Raw genomic sequence first — 16,115 nt, 5'->3', positions numbered from 1 at the left:
GGAACGACCTGTTAGAGAGTAGTGTAGGGGAGAGGGACCTGGGGGTCCTAGTGGATGGCAGGATGACCATGAGCCAACACTGTGCCCTTGTGGCCAAGAAGGCCAATGGCATCCTGGGGTGTATTAGAAGGGGGGTGGTCAGTAGGTCTAGAGAGGTCCTCCTTCCCCTCTACTCTGCCCTGGTGAGACTGCATCTGGAATATTGTGTCCAGTTCTGGGCCCCTCAGTTCAAGAAGGACAGGGACCTGCTGGAGAGAGTCCAGCGCAGGGCAACTAAGATGATTAAGGGAGTGGAGCATCTCCCTTATGAGGAAAGGCTGAGGGAGCTGGGTCTCTATAGTTTGGAGAAGAGGAGACTGAGGGGTGACCTTATTAGTGTATATAAATATATAAAGGGGGAGTGTCATGAGGATGGAGCCAGGCTCTTCTCAGTGGCAAACAATGATAGGACAAGGGGTAATGGGTATAAACTGGAACACAAGAGGTTCCACTTAAACTTGAGAAGAAACTTCTTCTCAGTGAGGGTGACAGAACATTGGAACAGGCTGCCCAGGGGGGTTGTGGAGTCTCCTTCTCTGGAGACATTCAAAACCCGCCTGGACACATTCCTGTGTAACCTTATCTAGGTGTTTCTGCTCTGGCAGGGGGATTGGACTAGATGATCTTTTGAGGTCCCTTCCAATCTCTAACATACTGTGATACTGTGATACTGTGAACATGTTACATGCACATGTACACACAGTGCCAGCTGAACACAAAATGGTCAAGGTAAACGATGAGCATGAGGGATGATTTTCTTCCTCAAACACATACACATCCATTCCTTATCCTTCCCCTCTAAAAACCAAAACTGTGTTCAACAATGCAAGGACTGTAAAGACTATATTCTTACAAACACTTTCAGTGAAAGGCTAAGAGAATAGACAATAAAAGAGGAATCACTTCCTCCCTCCATTTTCCCCCATCAATACCGGAAACTAGCTAAACTTCAATAAAAAAAGATGCTTTGACTACATACCAGATATCTCACAAGGAAGAAAATCACCGAGGTGTAGTTATAAACAAAGAAAAGGACCCTTTCAAGTAATAGCATGGACAACTAGCTCAGCCTAGGTAGAGGTATTGCTTTTTGTGGTCACAACCTGTTCGCATGCAGGTGTAGATAACGGTGTAAGTGAATGCAAACTGAGGCAAGGCAAGTCAAGTATTAGAAACAGCTTTGTACTTTTGAGTGACCAACATGTTACTAAGTGCAGATGCTGACACATTAATTTCTACGTAAAAATATAGCTTTCTTGCACTGAAAATGCATCGTAAAATTCTTAGAATATTTACCCTGTTCCCTCAGGTTATCTTTTTACTCACTTTTCAGCTTTTCCATGCTAGTCATACGTCAGGAGATAGCACCCTTTGGAGAAGGCATCAGCAAGAGGAAAGCGAATGGTATTAAAATAAACTTCTAAAGTGTCAAAAATGACAGCATTTGAATAAAATACTGGCTCAAAAATTGAATTAAAATTCAATTTTAGAGTGAATCCGTGGAACCAAAATATCTTTTAAAAAGAAAAATTATCATCTATTTTTATCCAGGATGCTTGCCAAAACAATATCCATACACAAGCACAAGCATACATATTCACTGACAGAGCACAATTATACCGCAGGCAGGCAATGACTCAAAATGAAACTACTAGCAGATGCATTTGAACTGGAACATTTCTGCAACAATAGCTCATTTAAGTGTCATTATTTTACAGGTCTTCAGAAAAAATGCAATATCTATCCTTTCCTGGAAGAATCCACTCTGTCTGTGATGAAGTTCATTTGCCGCTCCACATGTGAAAGAACAGAATGGGGAACTTGGAACAGCGGCAAAGTGGAATGAGAAGGGAGGGGAAATGGTTTAAAACACAATGACTGGATTTGCAACATTTACAAAAAATTCTTGAGTACTCCAAAATGCTCATGAAAGCATATTTCTGATCTCTGGTTCTCAGTATGTCTGTGCTGTCTGCATATAACAGATATGAATAAGAAGTACATGACTTGAATTCCAATAAAACAGCAAGAAAGTCACTGAAGTAGAACAAATATAATGGATTTGCCCTTTATGAGGAATATGAAAGTTCAGAATCACTCTTTTGCAACAGATTTACACAGAACTCTTCTTGGCTGGAGTTGCTCAAAGTCTAAAGCCAATCAGACCACTGACATATGGTGACTTACAAATCAAAACAAAGAAGCCAGTGGACCGAGGAGAAGGAGGTAGTTCAGCAGACTTGGGGGTTAGGAGAGCAGATGAGTTGCAGTTACCTTGTGTGGCTGTTGGATGACAGGCTTTCCCAGGGCTGTACGCTACAGCTGGTGATTGCATAGGCTCCCCCGCAGCTCCCATCTAGTTTCATCAGCAAGGCTTTTGCTGCATTCTCAGCTGTCTTCCGGCAGTCATGAGCTCTCTTAAGCATTTGAGTGATGCTTTCGTCACCTGCCTGGTCCCCTAGTTTTCAAGCAAACAATCTGTTTCAGAGCTTTCAGGAGGGTGATAGAAATTAAGGCAAGAGCAGAGATGCTTCTACGTGCTCTCAGTTTATACCAAGAAGATGACAATAAATTACCAATCTGTGATGTCAAAACAATTTTACTTCTGTGTGAGCATCAGTGGTAACTGATGCTTGAACAATGCATCTCCCTCCCAGACACAAGCTCCAGGCACTTGCTGCTCTGGGTACATGTCTTAAATAATGTTTTATGTTAGCTAATTTTTCTGTTTGTAAGGGTGTGCATTAGGATTAGGTTAGGATTCTCAAAATAATCCACTGTAAAAACATTTAGCCTTAACTACAACTTTTACTCCAATCAGTCCAGTGCTGTTTGACAGTGCAGTCATTTCCAGTGCTTTTTCTCACAACCACACTCAAGCCTAATGGTTTGCCAGAACCTTCTTATAGGTTGCTTTTCCAGCTGAGGAATTTCATTACAGCTTAGAAGCAGCTTTTCAGAGTTTTCCATCATGAATACTAAACTCAGTGAAAACTAGAACTGGTGTTTCTTAATTTGCTAATAATTTCTAGTGGTTATACAGGATTGTGCAGCTGATAAGCCATCTCTTTAGCAGAGGCAGGACATAAACCACCACTGTCACCATATTTACTTACAATCTTAACTCCCGCAGAGTCATTAAAGTAAGACACATTAGTGGCTACACTGAAATTCTGAACAGATCTACAATTTATTCATAGTTTACCAAATTCAATTCAAAGATGTCAGAAAGTATTAATAAACCCTCCCACCTCTGGTTTGCTCTATGTCACATTTTAATTTTATCCTTCTTCGAGTCAAAGACCAATTACCCAAACTTCATACTTGCTAATTGAAGTGCGATGCACTAGAAAATAACATGAAAAAAACGAAAGGAGAATTTTCTGTTAAGAGCTGCTGCATATGCTTAGCTCTAAGTGATGCAGAAGCAACTCCTATGAATTTTCCACTCACAGATGTTGATAAAACTTGGCTGATCTTCAAACAAGAAAATCTGCTATCTAGGCATTTTAACCAGATTTCATGGTTAAGTAAAGGTATATAAACCAAACAACTTCCTCCAAGTTGCGTCATGTAATAGGAAATGGTCACTATATCTACTACAGGGCTGTAACTCGTAACACCATAACTTAGGAGCTGTAGACAGACATCTGATAAAAATTAAATGACACCTTCTTTCATAAAATGCATGTGACATGAAATGATAGTCAAACCTCAAGTATTTCTCTCTTCTAAGATTTCTTTCTGTCACCTCTGTGAATAGAAAATTCAAGACTAAATTCACTTTCGCTGGCACTTATCTCTGCCAGCGGGGAAAGCTCCCTAGTACACTGTGGAAAGGAATGACCAAAGTCTGCAAAAAAGGTGGACGAAAATGTCAGACATCCACTCTAATGTTTACTGCATGGCACACACTGCATAGGCCAAGACATTTACATAAGGGCCTGCTTCTAACACTGGCAGAGATACAAAATAAGGGACATGGTTAGCAGCACAGCAACTGTGGCTGAGCGCATCTAGTCATCTGAAACAAGAGATTGACCATGTCAAGCCAGACAGTCACTTTGTCTCTAAAAGCTTTCTGTTTATACTTCAGTGATTTCTGAGAAGCTAGTGCTGTAATAACTGTCTCAGCCAGGCAATTACTACACCTCAGCATAGCATGAAGAGCTATTTTCCTTTCTCTGAAGTTTTTCCCCTCTTTCTACTTGAAGATTACTATTGCTACCTTCTATTGTTAAAACGAATGGGGCTATAAAACCCAGATTAACATTCATTGTGTAAACACCTCTATTTGAAAACCATAGCCAGCAGCTATACCTGCAATAGTGGCTCATTCCATTACTTTGTAAGCAGTATACCAAAACCCACCATCACCTAGCCACAAGATTAACTACCCACATAGTAAGAAGAAATCCTGAACTTATAGGCTAAAACGCCTGAAAACACAGTAAAATATTGGATAGAGTGTTTTAAAATTTCAGAGAAAAGGCAAAATGTAGACTGAAAAACTAGAGCCATTTTTTTGGACACTACTCAATGCTGCCTTTATATTGTCTTATCCCAGTTTTTTTCATAGAATATATGCAGCTTCTAGGAGGTAAATGTTTCTGGTTCAAACAGTGTCTGTCCTTGCAGTTAACTCAGCTGCAATGGCCCTAAGACACATATGCTCATGAGTATTGTTTAATAATTCCACTCTGTTCAGTTGCATGCCTGCAGGTGAATGACCTTTGCCAGAATAGACATCCCTTTGTGATAACATACGTAGGTGAATTTACACTGCTGGTGAACTTTATGACTCAACTCCAGTCTCCTTTTTCCCTAGTTTTTTTGGTGTGTTCAATTCAAATTTTGGTGTGTTAAAGTCAAATGGTAACTGACACGAAAAAGAAAAAAAAAAGTGATTCATTGACATCTTACCAACAGAGCCAACACCTGCAGCTCTGAACTGTCCAAGAATGAGACTCTGCTCACTTTCTGCCAATGCCAACAGCAGCTCATATGCTTCTATGCACTGTTCACTGAAAGGGAAAATAAACCACAGAAATCTCACAAAACATATATACGATTTAGAGGGGCAGAACACCTGCAACAGAGGTAGGTGATGAGCTGCATGATTCCCCATACTTGTCTAGCAGCAGGAATATTAAATGACATAACATGCACAGCTTCTATCACAAATATTCAACATTCTGTCTTTCCTTCTGATGGTCCCAGATTGGCCTCCAGTAATGTAACAAGTTGGAAAAGGAAGAGCATGACCTGATGTGAAGTAAGCTCCGGAAGCATGCTTTGAACAGTCAGCAATACGAACGGTAGTTGACACAATCCCTTTTAGAAACTTTGTTCCGGCCTTCTTACTCTAGAAAATAGAGTATTCTAAACTCTGCTAATGTAACTATACTATGCAAAGTATGCTAAGAAGAAAAGACAAGAAAATACTTCTTGCTCTGTCCTAGCTGTAAGATTTTCTTCCTTACAACACAACAGCTTCTCAATACAGTTGTGAGTCACTCATTCCTGTTGCATTTCAATGCTTTTGAAAATACATACATTAATACGTCTATTTGCAATTTACATTTCCTTGTAATTTGCTCAAGGCTGATAGTAACCGAGTACATTCTTTAAAAGGCCCCAAATTTGTCTTAAGACCAGAACTGCCTGTTCTAAATTAGTTGCAGTTAGAGGAGTTAAATGACACCATCTTTCACATACAGTTTAGAGCAAATTCAGATACTCATAAACAAATACCAACCAATTCATCCACAACTCCAACTGATGTAATATAAAGTCACTCTGAATTATGTGGACTACACTAATACTCCTTGATCCACTTTCTTGTGAAAGGTGTCAGCATAATACAGAAAATAAGTACCTTACAACTGGATGAAGCAGAAACAGTTTGAACCTACACACAATCCCTAATTCAAATGTTAATTCAGTATTTAAAAATAAAAAGATAAATCTGTACATGTCTGTTAGATTGAGTAGACTACAGCTGGTAAACCAAGGCTGAAATATACTTGTATCAGTCATTTCAGTTCGGTAGTTTTTCATGGAGTTTAACCAAGAGGGCATTTCTTCAAATAGGAAACAAACCTAAACAGTGTTATTACGGCACACCAACCATTTCACTCTCAAAGACTTCTATCAAGTCCCATTACTCCCTCTTTTTCTCTCTGAAACACCCTCTGCGTAGGTACACACCTGTACTGCAATGCAAGCCTGAGGGCTGTGGCATTTGACTCGTACTTCCCAACAAGCATGCTCATCCTTTCAGCATTGCTCTTGCACTCTTCCAGTGTTATTGTCAACAAGTCGTTCTGGGATTTCAGGTGCTCAATGCGGCTGTGGAAAAGGAAGTAATTAGTAACCTTCAAATTTAGCTTGCAGACACTCTCTTGAAAACTTGAGAACAATCATAATTTAAAACAACAAATACCATCTGGTCTATGCAAGGTTTTTAATGAAGATGCCAAAATCTGTAAGTTCTGTGCTCCGTATCAAGAACCAACAGGATAGTTGATTTCTCCTAGGACAGCCTCTTCTCCTCTCCTCCCCTCCCCTCCCCTCCCCATAAAATGTAATTATAACCCTGTACAATAGCAGCAAGCAGAAAGCTTGTGCCCTTATTTTGTAGCCACAAGACAGCATACGCCAGTTTCATAATAAAATTTTGCTTAATTTTTCTTCCTCCGTTCCTCACTTCCTGCTGCCACATTTGGTTCTTGTTTTAAATGGCGTATTCATTAGTGCAATGTGCGCGTGTGTGTAGGGATCATGCAGCTGCATAAATTCCCCCTTTCTTTGAAACATCCTGAATAACCATTTCGCTTGAAGTCTGGTTGTGATTAGAGAGGTAACTTCCAAAATACAAGAAGGCAATGAAATCTCCGAAAGTTCTGGCAACAGTCAAACAGAAACTCATATCAGAAATTAATTGCAATATTCTTCTCACTGAGGTTAACTCTGAACCTGAAAATGAGGCTTCAGAGTATCAGTATTACTGTTTATTCTCACTGCTAACAACTGCACTATATATCAATGTACTATGCCTAATAGTTAAAGTTGGACATATACTGAAAACAGACAGGCAAATGATTTCAAAATCTGGACAGGTACCTAATGAAGAAAGTGACATCCAGAATTCTAAAATCATTGACTTCTTAACAAACACAAAAAGAGCTAGTATATCATTTATTCAGTGATCAGAATAAAGCCCTGACTTTCCTAGCTGCTAGAATCATAGAATTATAGAATGGTTTGGGTTGGAAAGGCCCTTAAGATCATCCAGTTCCAACTCCCCTGCCATGGGCAGGAACATCTCGCACTAAACCATTTCACCCAAGGCTCTGTCCAACCTGGCCTTGAACACTGCCAGGGATGGAGCATTTACCACTTCTTTGGGCAACCCATTCCAGTGCCTCACCACCCTCACAGTAAAGAACTTCTTCCTTATATCTAACCTGAACTTCCTCTGTTTAAGTTTTAACCTGTAACTCCTTTTCCTATCACTACAGTGCCTAATGAAGAGTCTCAGAAGCTTCACATACTGTATCTTTTTTGACACCTCCTGTATGGATACATTGTGAAAGCATAATGGTGCATTGCACAAAAAAAAATTAGATAAAAAAAAAAAAGAAAAAAGGGTTTAGATTTTGCAGCACTACAAAAACGTGAGCTACAAATAAAAGACTGTACTGATTAGACTGAATTTGAGATAGCTGTGGGGAAGAGAGAACTTGACAGGAAACATGCTGAGACATGATTCTCACATTCCTCATCCACAGTTTTTATCTGCCAAAAAAGGACATGAAACATGGATTTTGACAGAATTTAGTGCAGTATTTTAACTGCAATCAGAAACATGCAATTTTTTCTTCTGCAGACAGAAGTCTATTTACTGGTATATATGCCACACCATCATACATCAGTACATTCATTGATAAAGTTAATGCTGTAATTCTGTTTCTTCAGGACAAAATGAAGCAAACTAATTCCAGAATGATGGAGAATAAGTTATGGGAATCTTTATTTTTCGCAGTGATGTGGTTACGAAAAAAGATGCCATCTCTAATTGGTCAGCCATAAAGAAGGACACTACAGTGCAAATTTTTACAGCTGAAGGTGTCATGCTGATCTAATAATGCATGACCAAACTGTTATACTAATAGAAAGAATCCTTAGTATATGATTCAATCTTCATCAATTACATTCTATAGTATCTGAACTACATTCCACTGCAGATGCCATAGTTGAGCTGGGACTGAGCTAAGGATAAAAAACCAGTTTGTTTGTTTGTTGGTTTTGGTTTTGTTTTTTTAACAAAGCTAATAGCAGACAACACATTTGAGCCTGTATAACTTTTCACCTTACCTATTTAATCTTTCTGTCTCCACTTCAAACTCTCGGATTTTACTCTCAGAGATAGCAGATCCATGTGAATAAAGAGTCTGGAAGATTTCCTGGATATTTGAGCAGTCTTGGAGGGAATGTGCCAAATGTTCAGCCACAGTACTAGACACCTGCACATGGCAATTAATACATCATAGTGAGTAGGTAACAACCGATTCCTCTAACAGTAGTCTGCACTGAGAGCTGTATTTGCTTCCATGCACTCACTTCAAGGCATTCATTATTCAGTTTTTATCATGAATTTTACATTTAATAAAATATTTAAAAGTTTCCACTTCAAGAAGCTATTTTGATTTAAAATTCTACTAACCAAAGGGTGAAGCCCACTGTTTCATCATGTACTAAAAAGCCTAATATGCAAGTTATTTATTTTCTGGAAAACTTAGCAAAAGGCAAGAGCTAAGTTCTTCAGTGAAACAAATATTAACACATAGTAACAACAGCATTATGGATTGACACTGGCATCACAAAGCAGAACGTGGTTCTCTGTTGACTGGAAGCTGCGAAATGCAACTGAACAGTGTTTCCTTGAAGAATAATATTTTGGAGGAATTGACTCCAATATTATCCCCTTGAGGTCACTCAGAATGATTTCTAGCCATCAGTTATGAGAAAATAAGTTCTTAATAGTGGGTGAAATATTCTCTGTTGAAATATTTTTCCCAAAACAACTTTAAAAGTATTTTCAGTTAGCAAGAAGACAATGCTTTTAACGGAACATGGGTCATTTTCAGAAGGTATCATGCATGCACGTAATTATTAGTCCTTACCCCTATGCTGCTGATTTCTGATCCTAAGACAGGCCTATCAGATGATGAAGACTCTGATCTTGTCTTTGACAACTTCACTCTTTCAGCAATCTGAAAGTCAGAATGCTGCACAGGTTACAAATTCAATAAAGATTACATAAAATGCATTTGTTCACTAGCTACACTTGCAAACCTGGAATAAACTTAAGTACAATATAGGTGTAAAATTGACACTTGTGTTGTAACAGAGAATTACAATAATTAGTGCTTATATCCCTTCTGCAACTAAAGTTTATGGGCCTGCTTAGGATACCAGAAACTCTGGAGATTCTAGGTGTCTCCTAGTTCATCACACACTTGTACAGCAGCTTTGCAAAAGCTGTGCTTTTCCCCGATAATCACAAGTACTACTGCAACACACAATAGCTCACCTTGGCTATGGGAATGTCATTGCTACTGCTGCTTGTGCTCAGCTCTCCTGTGCTGGGGTTAATGGGTCGATTGGCAGAAGTGAGGCGACTTGGGCTGGATGGGCCTGTGGCCTGCAGGCTTTGTAAACGTGTTTGCAGTTCCCGAACCTACAGTAAAACATAACATTCTGGTTTTTCCACTTTTATGTTTTAAATAGTTTGAAGATTTTCTTGTTGTTTAGCCAAGCCTAATTGCTTCTGGCTTGAGCACTGAAGTTGTGTTTTGTCCTGTGGTGGCTGCAAAGTTTTCATGTGGGAAGCAGATGAATGGAGGTTGTTTTAGAATTTCATTGTCAGTTATTTTAAACTATCTGCAGTGTGGAAACGAGCAAATGTAATACTGTAATCACTCGAAGTTTCAGCTTGTTTTATATAACCCCATCAGTGCAGCTGTACTATACGTATAGAAATTATTCTCTCTAGGGTGAAGCTAATGATCCAGCCTATGATTATGATGTCCAAACAAATCAAATTAAGATCCTGCTGTTAATGGAAAGCTCCAGTGTTTAAAACACTCCTGACATAAATATATCAGATGATGACTTTGACATAAAGGTCAAAGAAATTAAAATATTAATTGTGCTTTCAAACCTACAGTTAAGTAAAGCTACCAAATAGTGAGTAATTTACAGACACGAAAACTCCAGCAAAGTGTCCAATCATCTGCAGAACTGCTCTGTAAACACACACTGCAAACACTGCACAGTCCTCAAAACACATTAGATACTTGTAGCATTGACACCAAAAGATTTTCAGGACTAAAGGGTAAAAAAGTCTGCAGGAGCCAAACTATAGCTGAGCTAAAGATTATAGTATTTACCCTGGAACAGACAAAGAATAAATGGTCTGCCTAAGAGAAAACAATTATGCCACAAGGTAAAGTGACAGAGGTAATTTTTCCCACAGAATCTCAAAGGAAGAGTGTGAGATGAGAGAAGAGGGAGAAAGCCACCTGAAGAGGAAACTTCCCCACACATGGAGTGTTTAATATTCAAGTTTCTGTGCAGATTTTGTTGTAACAGTCCATCTACAAGACGGAACTGGTGAAATTTTACCAAAGGTCCAGTGCAATGAAGCATTGTTTAAAAGCAAACAAACAGGGAAACCACTAGGGATGTATTCTCCATAAAAATCAAATCCCTGCCTCAAAATCCGACTTAAAAATCGCTAAAATATTATTCTATGCCCACAATCAAGTTCTGGAAGATTTCAGTCCAAAAGCAAGTTAACAGCCCAAATTTAAGGCAACCAGAGTATTAACATCACTTAAAATGCTAAGCATTTGTTAACTCCAAAGTTTAAAACCACGTTATGTAAGGATAACATTATATAAAACTTTAAGGCAGATAGGTTTCCTTTAGCGTTTGTTTTATTACTGCACACTGACTATTGGCCATGATTACAAAGCCAATTATTCTTAAAGATCTGCAAAACATTAGCAACAGAAAGAAAAATGAACACAGCTAGGACTGTAGTCAGGCAAATCTTTCCTCAGGAAAGCATTTACAGAAGAAAACTCAAAGCACAGCACAGTTATCAACATATGCAAATCACTGCTTTCAACTGTATCATAGGAGCAACCACAACTTACATACACTGTCTACCTATTCATGCTTCTTGATGTATTCACTGATTCACACCTTCATTTGAGAAATTATATGCTGGATTAATTGCTATAAATGACTGCACTAACTTTAGCAATGCTGAGTACTGGATGGTAATTCTGAGCAGGGTAACAAGGTAAGTTCATATGACCTATAAAATCACCTATCTCACAATTCACATGTTCACTAAGCCGGAGGCTCACCACTGGATTGTCCACCCACCAGACTGCCCAGAGACAGCTTAGGTAACTATTTCTGGTCATCAAAACCTCCACTGTAAATAGAGCAGTAATGCATCATCTCCTCAAAAAGTACTTTTCCACACTAGTAGTTATTTTACTGGTAAAATAAGGAAGACCAAAGAACAAGAATCAAGAAAGAAAAAAAAGACTTCAGAAGACCCAGTTTTTTCTCTGGATCCATGAATGCACAAGTTTTGAAAGGACTAGTTAAAAAGTATCATCAAAAATATCTGACCACCCCTGCTCAATGCTGCTGCCCATTCTAAATGTCATTACTAATACAAATTAATCTGAAGGTGACATTTATTAGTAGAATGAAGGTAATTACAGTAATGCACATGAGGCACAATAAACACATGGGAGAGAGAGGAAGGGCAGCTCTTACAGGAAATGGATGACAAAATCAAAAAATATGATGAGTGAAGACAAACAATGAAACAAAACCAAAAAAGCTCCACTGAAAGACAGGAAAGTGTGGATTTGTGAGTTGGGGAGGAATAACAAGGAAGGATTTAAAGACAGATTGCTTCAGCTCTTGCATCATACCAGGATATAAAAATTGCCTTAGCACCCTAAAACTCTCAATTGAAATGGAAAGTGGCTGACTGGCAGATCTAATTATATGATCAGGAAAAAAACCCCAAACAAACAAAAAAACCCCCAAAAAACAAAAAACAGAGGAAAAAATGAGAAATTCAGGAAAGAATTTGTGAATACCACAATTTAAAAAAGGAAAGAGCAAAGATTTTTTAAACAATTGAAGGAAGTCCAAAGAAGTCCAGAAGTAAAATAGTGCTGGAACCTTGGAAAAAGCAGAAGCAGAGGCATTAAATGAGACACAAGGCAACAGAATCGTTAGACCTGAGAGCAACAGACAGCCTAGATACCAAACAGATGTTTGCACCTGACTTACAGATGTTCTCAAATTATTAATATAAACTTAAATAACTGGAAATTTTATTTAATTACTATTTAGCAATATGATGTTTAGCAATATGAACTAATTGTTTATAATTTTTTTCCTCTGAATGCTGAGAACTGGAGTAGGAAATAGGGGAAACAATTCTTCGTGCCATAATACCTTAAGAACTAAATAAAAAGACAGCAAGAGTAGAAGAGAATACGCTACAGTAATGCTGGATTTCTGAAAGATTTCTTAAGTCATTAGCAGGCATTACAAACATGTTTGCAGAAATGCATAGTGTGCTACAGAAAATAATCCGGTAAAATATACTCATTATCTACAATCATGAATCTAAGAAAAATAATTTTACTCTGTATTTTACACATGCATACTCACAACTACATGATTTGTAAACATATCCTAAATTAAAAAAAAAAAACAACCCAAAACAAACCCACAGATAAAGACTGCCTGTTTTTTCACTGATTTTCACATTCAAAGGACAACTGCTTTTGTTCCCAAACCAGTTTCAAAAAGGGACACGGTTGTGATTCTTTTCTTTCTACCCTACCTGTGGCCTGCTCCATCATGCAGCATCTTTGAACCTTCAAGCAGTTAACATTTTTACCACTTCAATTTTTTTCCTTGTTATATTGTGGAGGAAGATGCAGTGCAACAAATCACACGAAGTGAACAGACCTCTCCCAGTTTCTAATTTATCCATGCCTACTGCAAATCTATGGAGGGTGTCGTGGTTTAAGCCCAGCTGGTAACTCAGCATCATGCAGCCGCTTACTCACCTCTCCCCTTCCCCCCTCCCTGGGGATGGGGAGGAGAATCAAAAGGAATGTAAACCCCACGGGCTGAGATAAGAACAGTCTGGTAACTGAAGTATAATATAACACTACTACTACTACTACTACTGATAACGGAAGTAACAAGGGGAGAGAATATAAAACTAAAAAGGGAAGAAAAGAACCAATAAACAGCAGTGATGCACAATACAGTGCTCAGCACCCACCAACCAATACGCAGCCTGACCTGAGCAGCAATCTGCCCTTCTGGGTAACTCCACCCAGTTTATATACTGGGCATGATGTGCTATGGTATGGAATACCCCTTTGAACAGTTTGGGTCAGGTGTCCGGTCTCTGCTTCCTCCTGGTTTCTTGTGGCCCTCCTCATGGCAGAGCATGACAGACTGAAAAGTCCTTGATCAGGCAAGTGCTACTGAGCATCAGTGTGTTATCAGCATTGTTTTCAAACTAAAGCCAAAACACAGCAATGCACCAGATACTAAGAAGAAAAATAACTCTATCCCAGCCAAAACCAGGACAGAAGGTAAGATGGAAAATGAAATAACCTGTGTCAATTCAAGCAGCTCTGACTGGTGAGGGCCCTTCTCTGCCTAAAGAGCCCTTAACCTCTCCATCGGGCCCAGTCATCATTATTTTCAGCCAGGTAACTTTCAGACCCTCTTAAACTGTTAGCACCAGAGCTAACAAGGCCTGATTTTTTAAAGTTTGTCTGTTGTGGTTGATGGAAGTACAGTAAAGAAGTCTTTCCTGGTACTTATCAGGGCCATCTCCTCAAGGAATTCTCTGGAGCTGAATGAGCTTAGACATTTTCTCTGCATTTCTTACATTCAAGAAACATGTAAGAGCTTAGCTGTGACTACGAGTGCAGATCTGAAAATCAATCTGCAGTTCAAACAATTACTTTGAGGAACAGAGAAAGGGCACAACACACAGACACAACAAGCTATGGGAGAACAGGTATGCTACTACGGTTTATACATATGGCTTTCTTAACTGGCAGGAGAGGTTACAGTGATACAAGTCTCTTAGTAAGCAAAGATTCCTCTGCTTCTGACACCTTTCAGACAGAAGTCCCTCTGTGCAGAAAGATAACCTGGGTGCTGCACCTCTATAAAGGATGCAAAGCAACAAAAACTAAAGAATGGACAGACATGACATGGGAGATGAAGGGTGGATTCCCTAACTCCGACCACAACTGAAGTGGCAGAGAATGGAAACAAACACACGTGAGGGCCGTAAGTGTATCTCAGGCTTTTTCTCATTTAATTTCAGATTAATCACTAGGTATTTGCATACAAGCTTGGAAGCATAAGCAAAGCTCTAGTTTGTTACCAGCTACGGGGAGATACCACTGCATACGCAAGGAGGCAGAGAATTGAAATAGATTTTTGCTGCTACCTCAGGTTTCTGGCGTGCACCAAGAGACAAGGAGACAGAACAGTTCGAGGATCACTTTAAACTGCAAGCTCACAGTAATTTCTAAAGGCCCATAACATATCAGCCTTCTCTAGCAATCTGGAACAATACCTTTTGATCCCAACACACATAGTGCCAAACAAGGATAATGAGCAGCTTGTGCCAGCTTCGCGTTACTGAGAACAGTTTGGGCTCAAGGATGCCTGCAAGGCAAACGATCTGTCTGCTGCTGTGGTTTGGGTAGGTTTGAACTTCTTGCAAGAACAAGGTATTTTGGGAGAGTCCTTATACTAAAATAAAGTTTCTCAGAGTGGGGACAATCTAGGCAGCTGGCGGGATCACACATTAAAAATGGCACTTCTATATTCCTCTGCAGATTAGTTTTCATGAAACTCTTAAATTGAAGATACCTAAAATACTAAGTCTTGTTTTGTTCTGGTCGGTTTGGTGAACTCAGATGAGTTTGGAGCAGATACAGATTGATCTTCACAACTAAAAGCATCTGATTAACTGCACAAGTTGACATACGGCAGAGAACAGACTTGACAGTCTTTCAGAGCTGGAACCGCCTTTTCACTCTAGGCTAAGCTCTTCAGAACAGCCTCAGCGAAGCCTGAATGCTGCCTACACCCACTGCTTCTCATGCCAGCAGGCCGCGTGGGACTAATCATCTGGTAACTTTCATGGGCAGTAATTAAAACCCTGCAATTTTGCAGTCACAATGGAGTTTATATGCTGTATCAGTGCTGCTCATCTGACTCCCCTGGTGGATACGAGAGATTTTGTGTAAGGACATCACATCACTTTTTCTACTACTATTTAAGCCTGTTTCCACAAATAACAGTTGTAAACAGTGCTGACTTGATTACAACCTTATTCTCATGCAATAATAATCCCATTATCTAGTACAGAAGTTTCCCAGCATCTTATCTGTATTACTAGATTCAGGATTATGGTCAGCTATGCGTAAGCATTTTCTAAGGCACTGACTGGCCCAGACTTTAAACAGATTCGATTTTTAATACAGCAATATTATACAGAGGTAAAATAAACCTCTGTGTTATGAAATTAGCTGCTACACTACAGGCACCCTACAGAAATAAGAGATTACTTCATTTACTAATGACCCGTGAGAAACAAACTCCGTATGTATGCTGTCTCTTAGCTGCTTTTCTAGAAAGCAGCTCACTCTGTTAACCGAGCACAGTAAATACCTAATTTAATTACATCTCAAACGAGCCTGAGAAAAATGTATTGAAAGCACTCTACTTGATTACAGACTGTCTAAAGTAACAGACCTATCATCTGGTCAACTTCAAGCTTATTCACCTCACCCAATTTAATTTGAGAAGAACAGTAACCAAATTTTACTTTAAACTTCTTCCCACTCTCCAGGGAAATAATCTGAAGTGACTTTGAGTTCAGGTGGCATACAGAAAATATTTAATAGGTCAAA

General features: G+C 39.1%; 1 protein-coding gene across 2 annotated transcripts in view; it reads right to left on the bottom strand.

Annotated features, from left to right (window-relative positions):
• MCC (MCC regulator of WNT signaling pathway) overlaps positions 1-16,115 on the bottom strand; it is a gene marked incomplete at its 5' end in the record, with an annotated part of 213,747 nt that overhangs the window by 27,969 nt on the left and 169,663 nt on the right. For both annotated transcript variants that reach the window (XM_080637635.1, XM_080637636.1), the window contains 6 exons: positions 2,314-2,497; positions 4,963-5,063; positions 6,250-6,390; positions 8,419-8,567; positions 9,228-9,317; positions 9,638-9,784. In XM_080637635.1, the coding sequence (XP_080493761.1) occupies positions 2,314-2,497; positions 4,963-5,063; positions 6,250-6,390; positions 8,419-8,567; positions 9,228-9,317; positions 9,638-9,784 (812 nt within the window). The remainder of the gene's footprint in view (positions 1-2,313; positions 2,498-4,962; positions 5,064-6,249; positions 6,391-8,418; positions 8,568-9,227; positions 9,318-9,637; positions 9,785-16,115) is intronic.

Source organism: Psittacula echo (assembly GCF_963264785.1).
Source record: "Psittacula echo genome assembly, chromosome: Z".
Lineage (NCBI taxonomy): Eukaryota > Metazoa > Chordata > Aves > Psittaciformes > Psittacidae > Psittacula > Psittacula echo.
The sequence above is the reverse complement of the archived record's forward strand: the minus strand, read 5'-3'. Positions and strand labels throughout refer to the sequence as shown.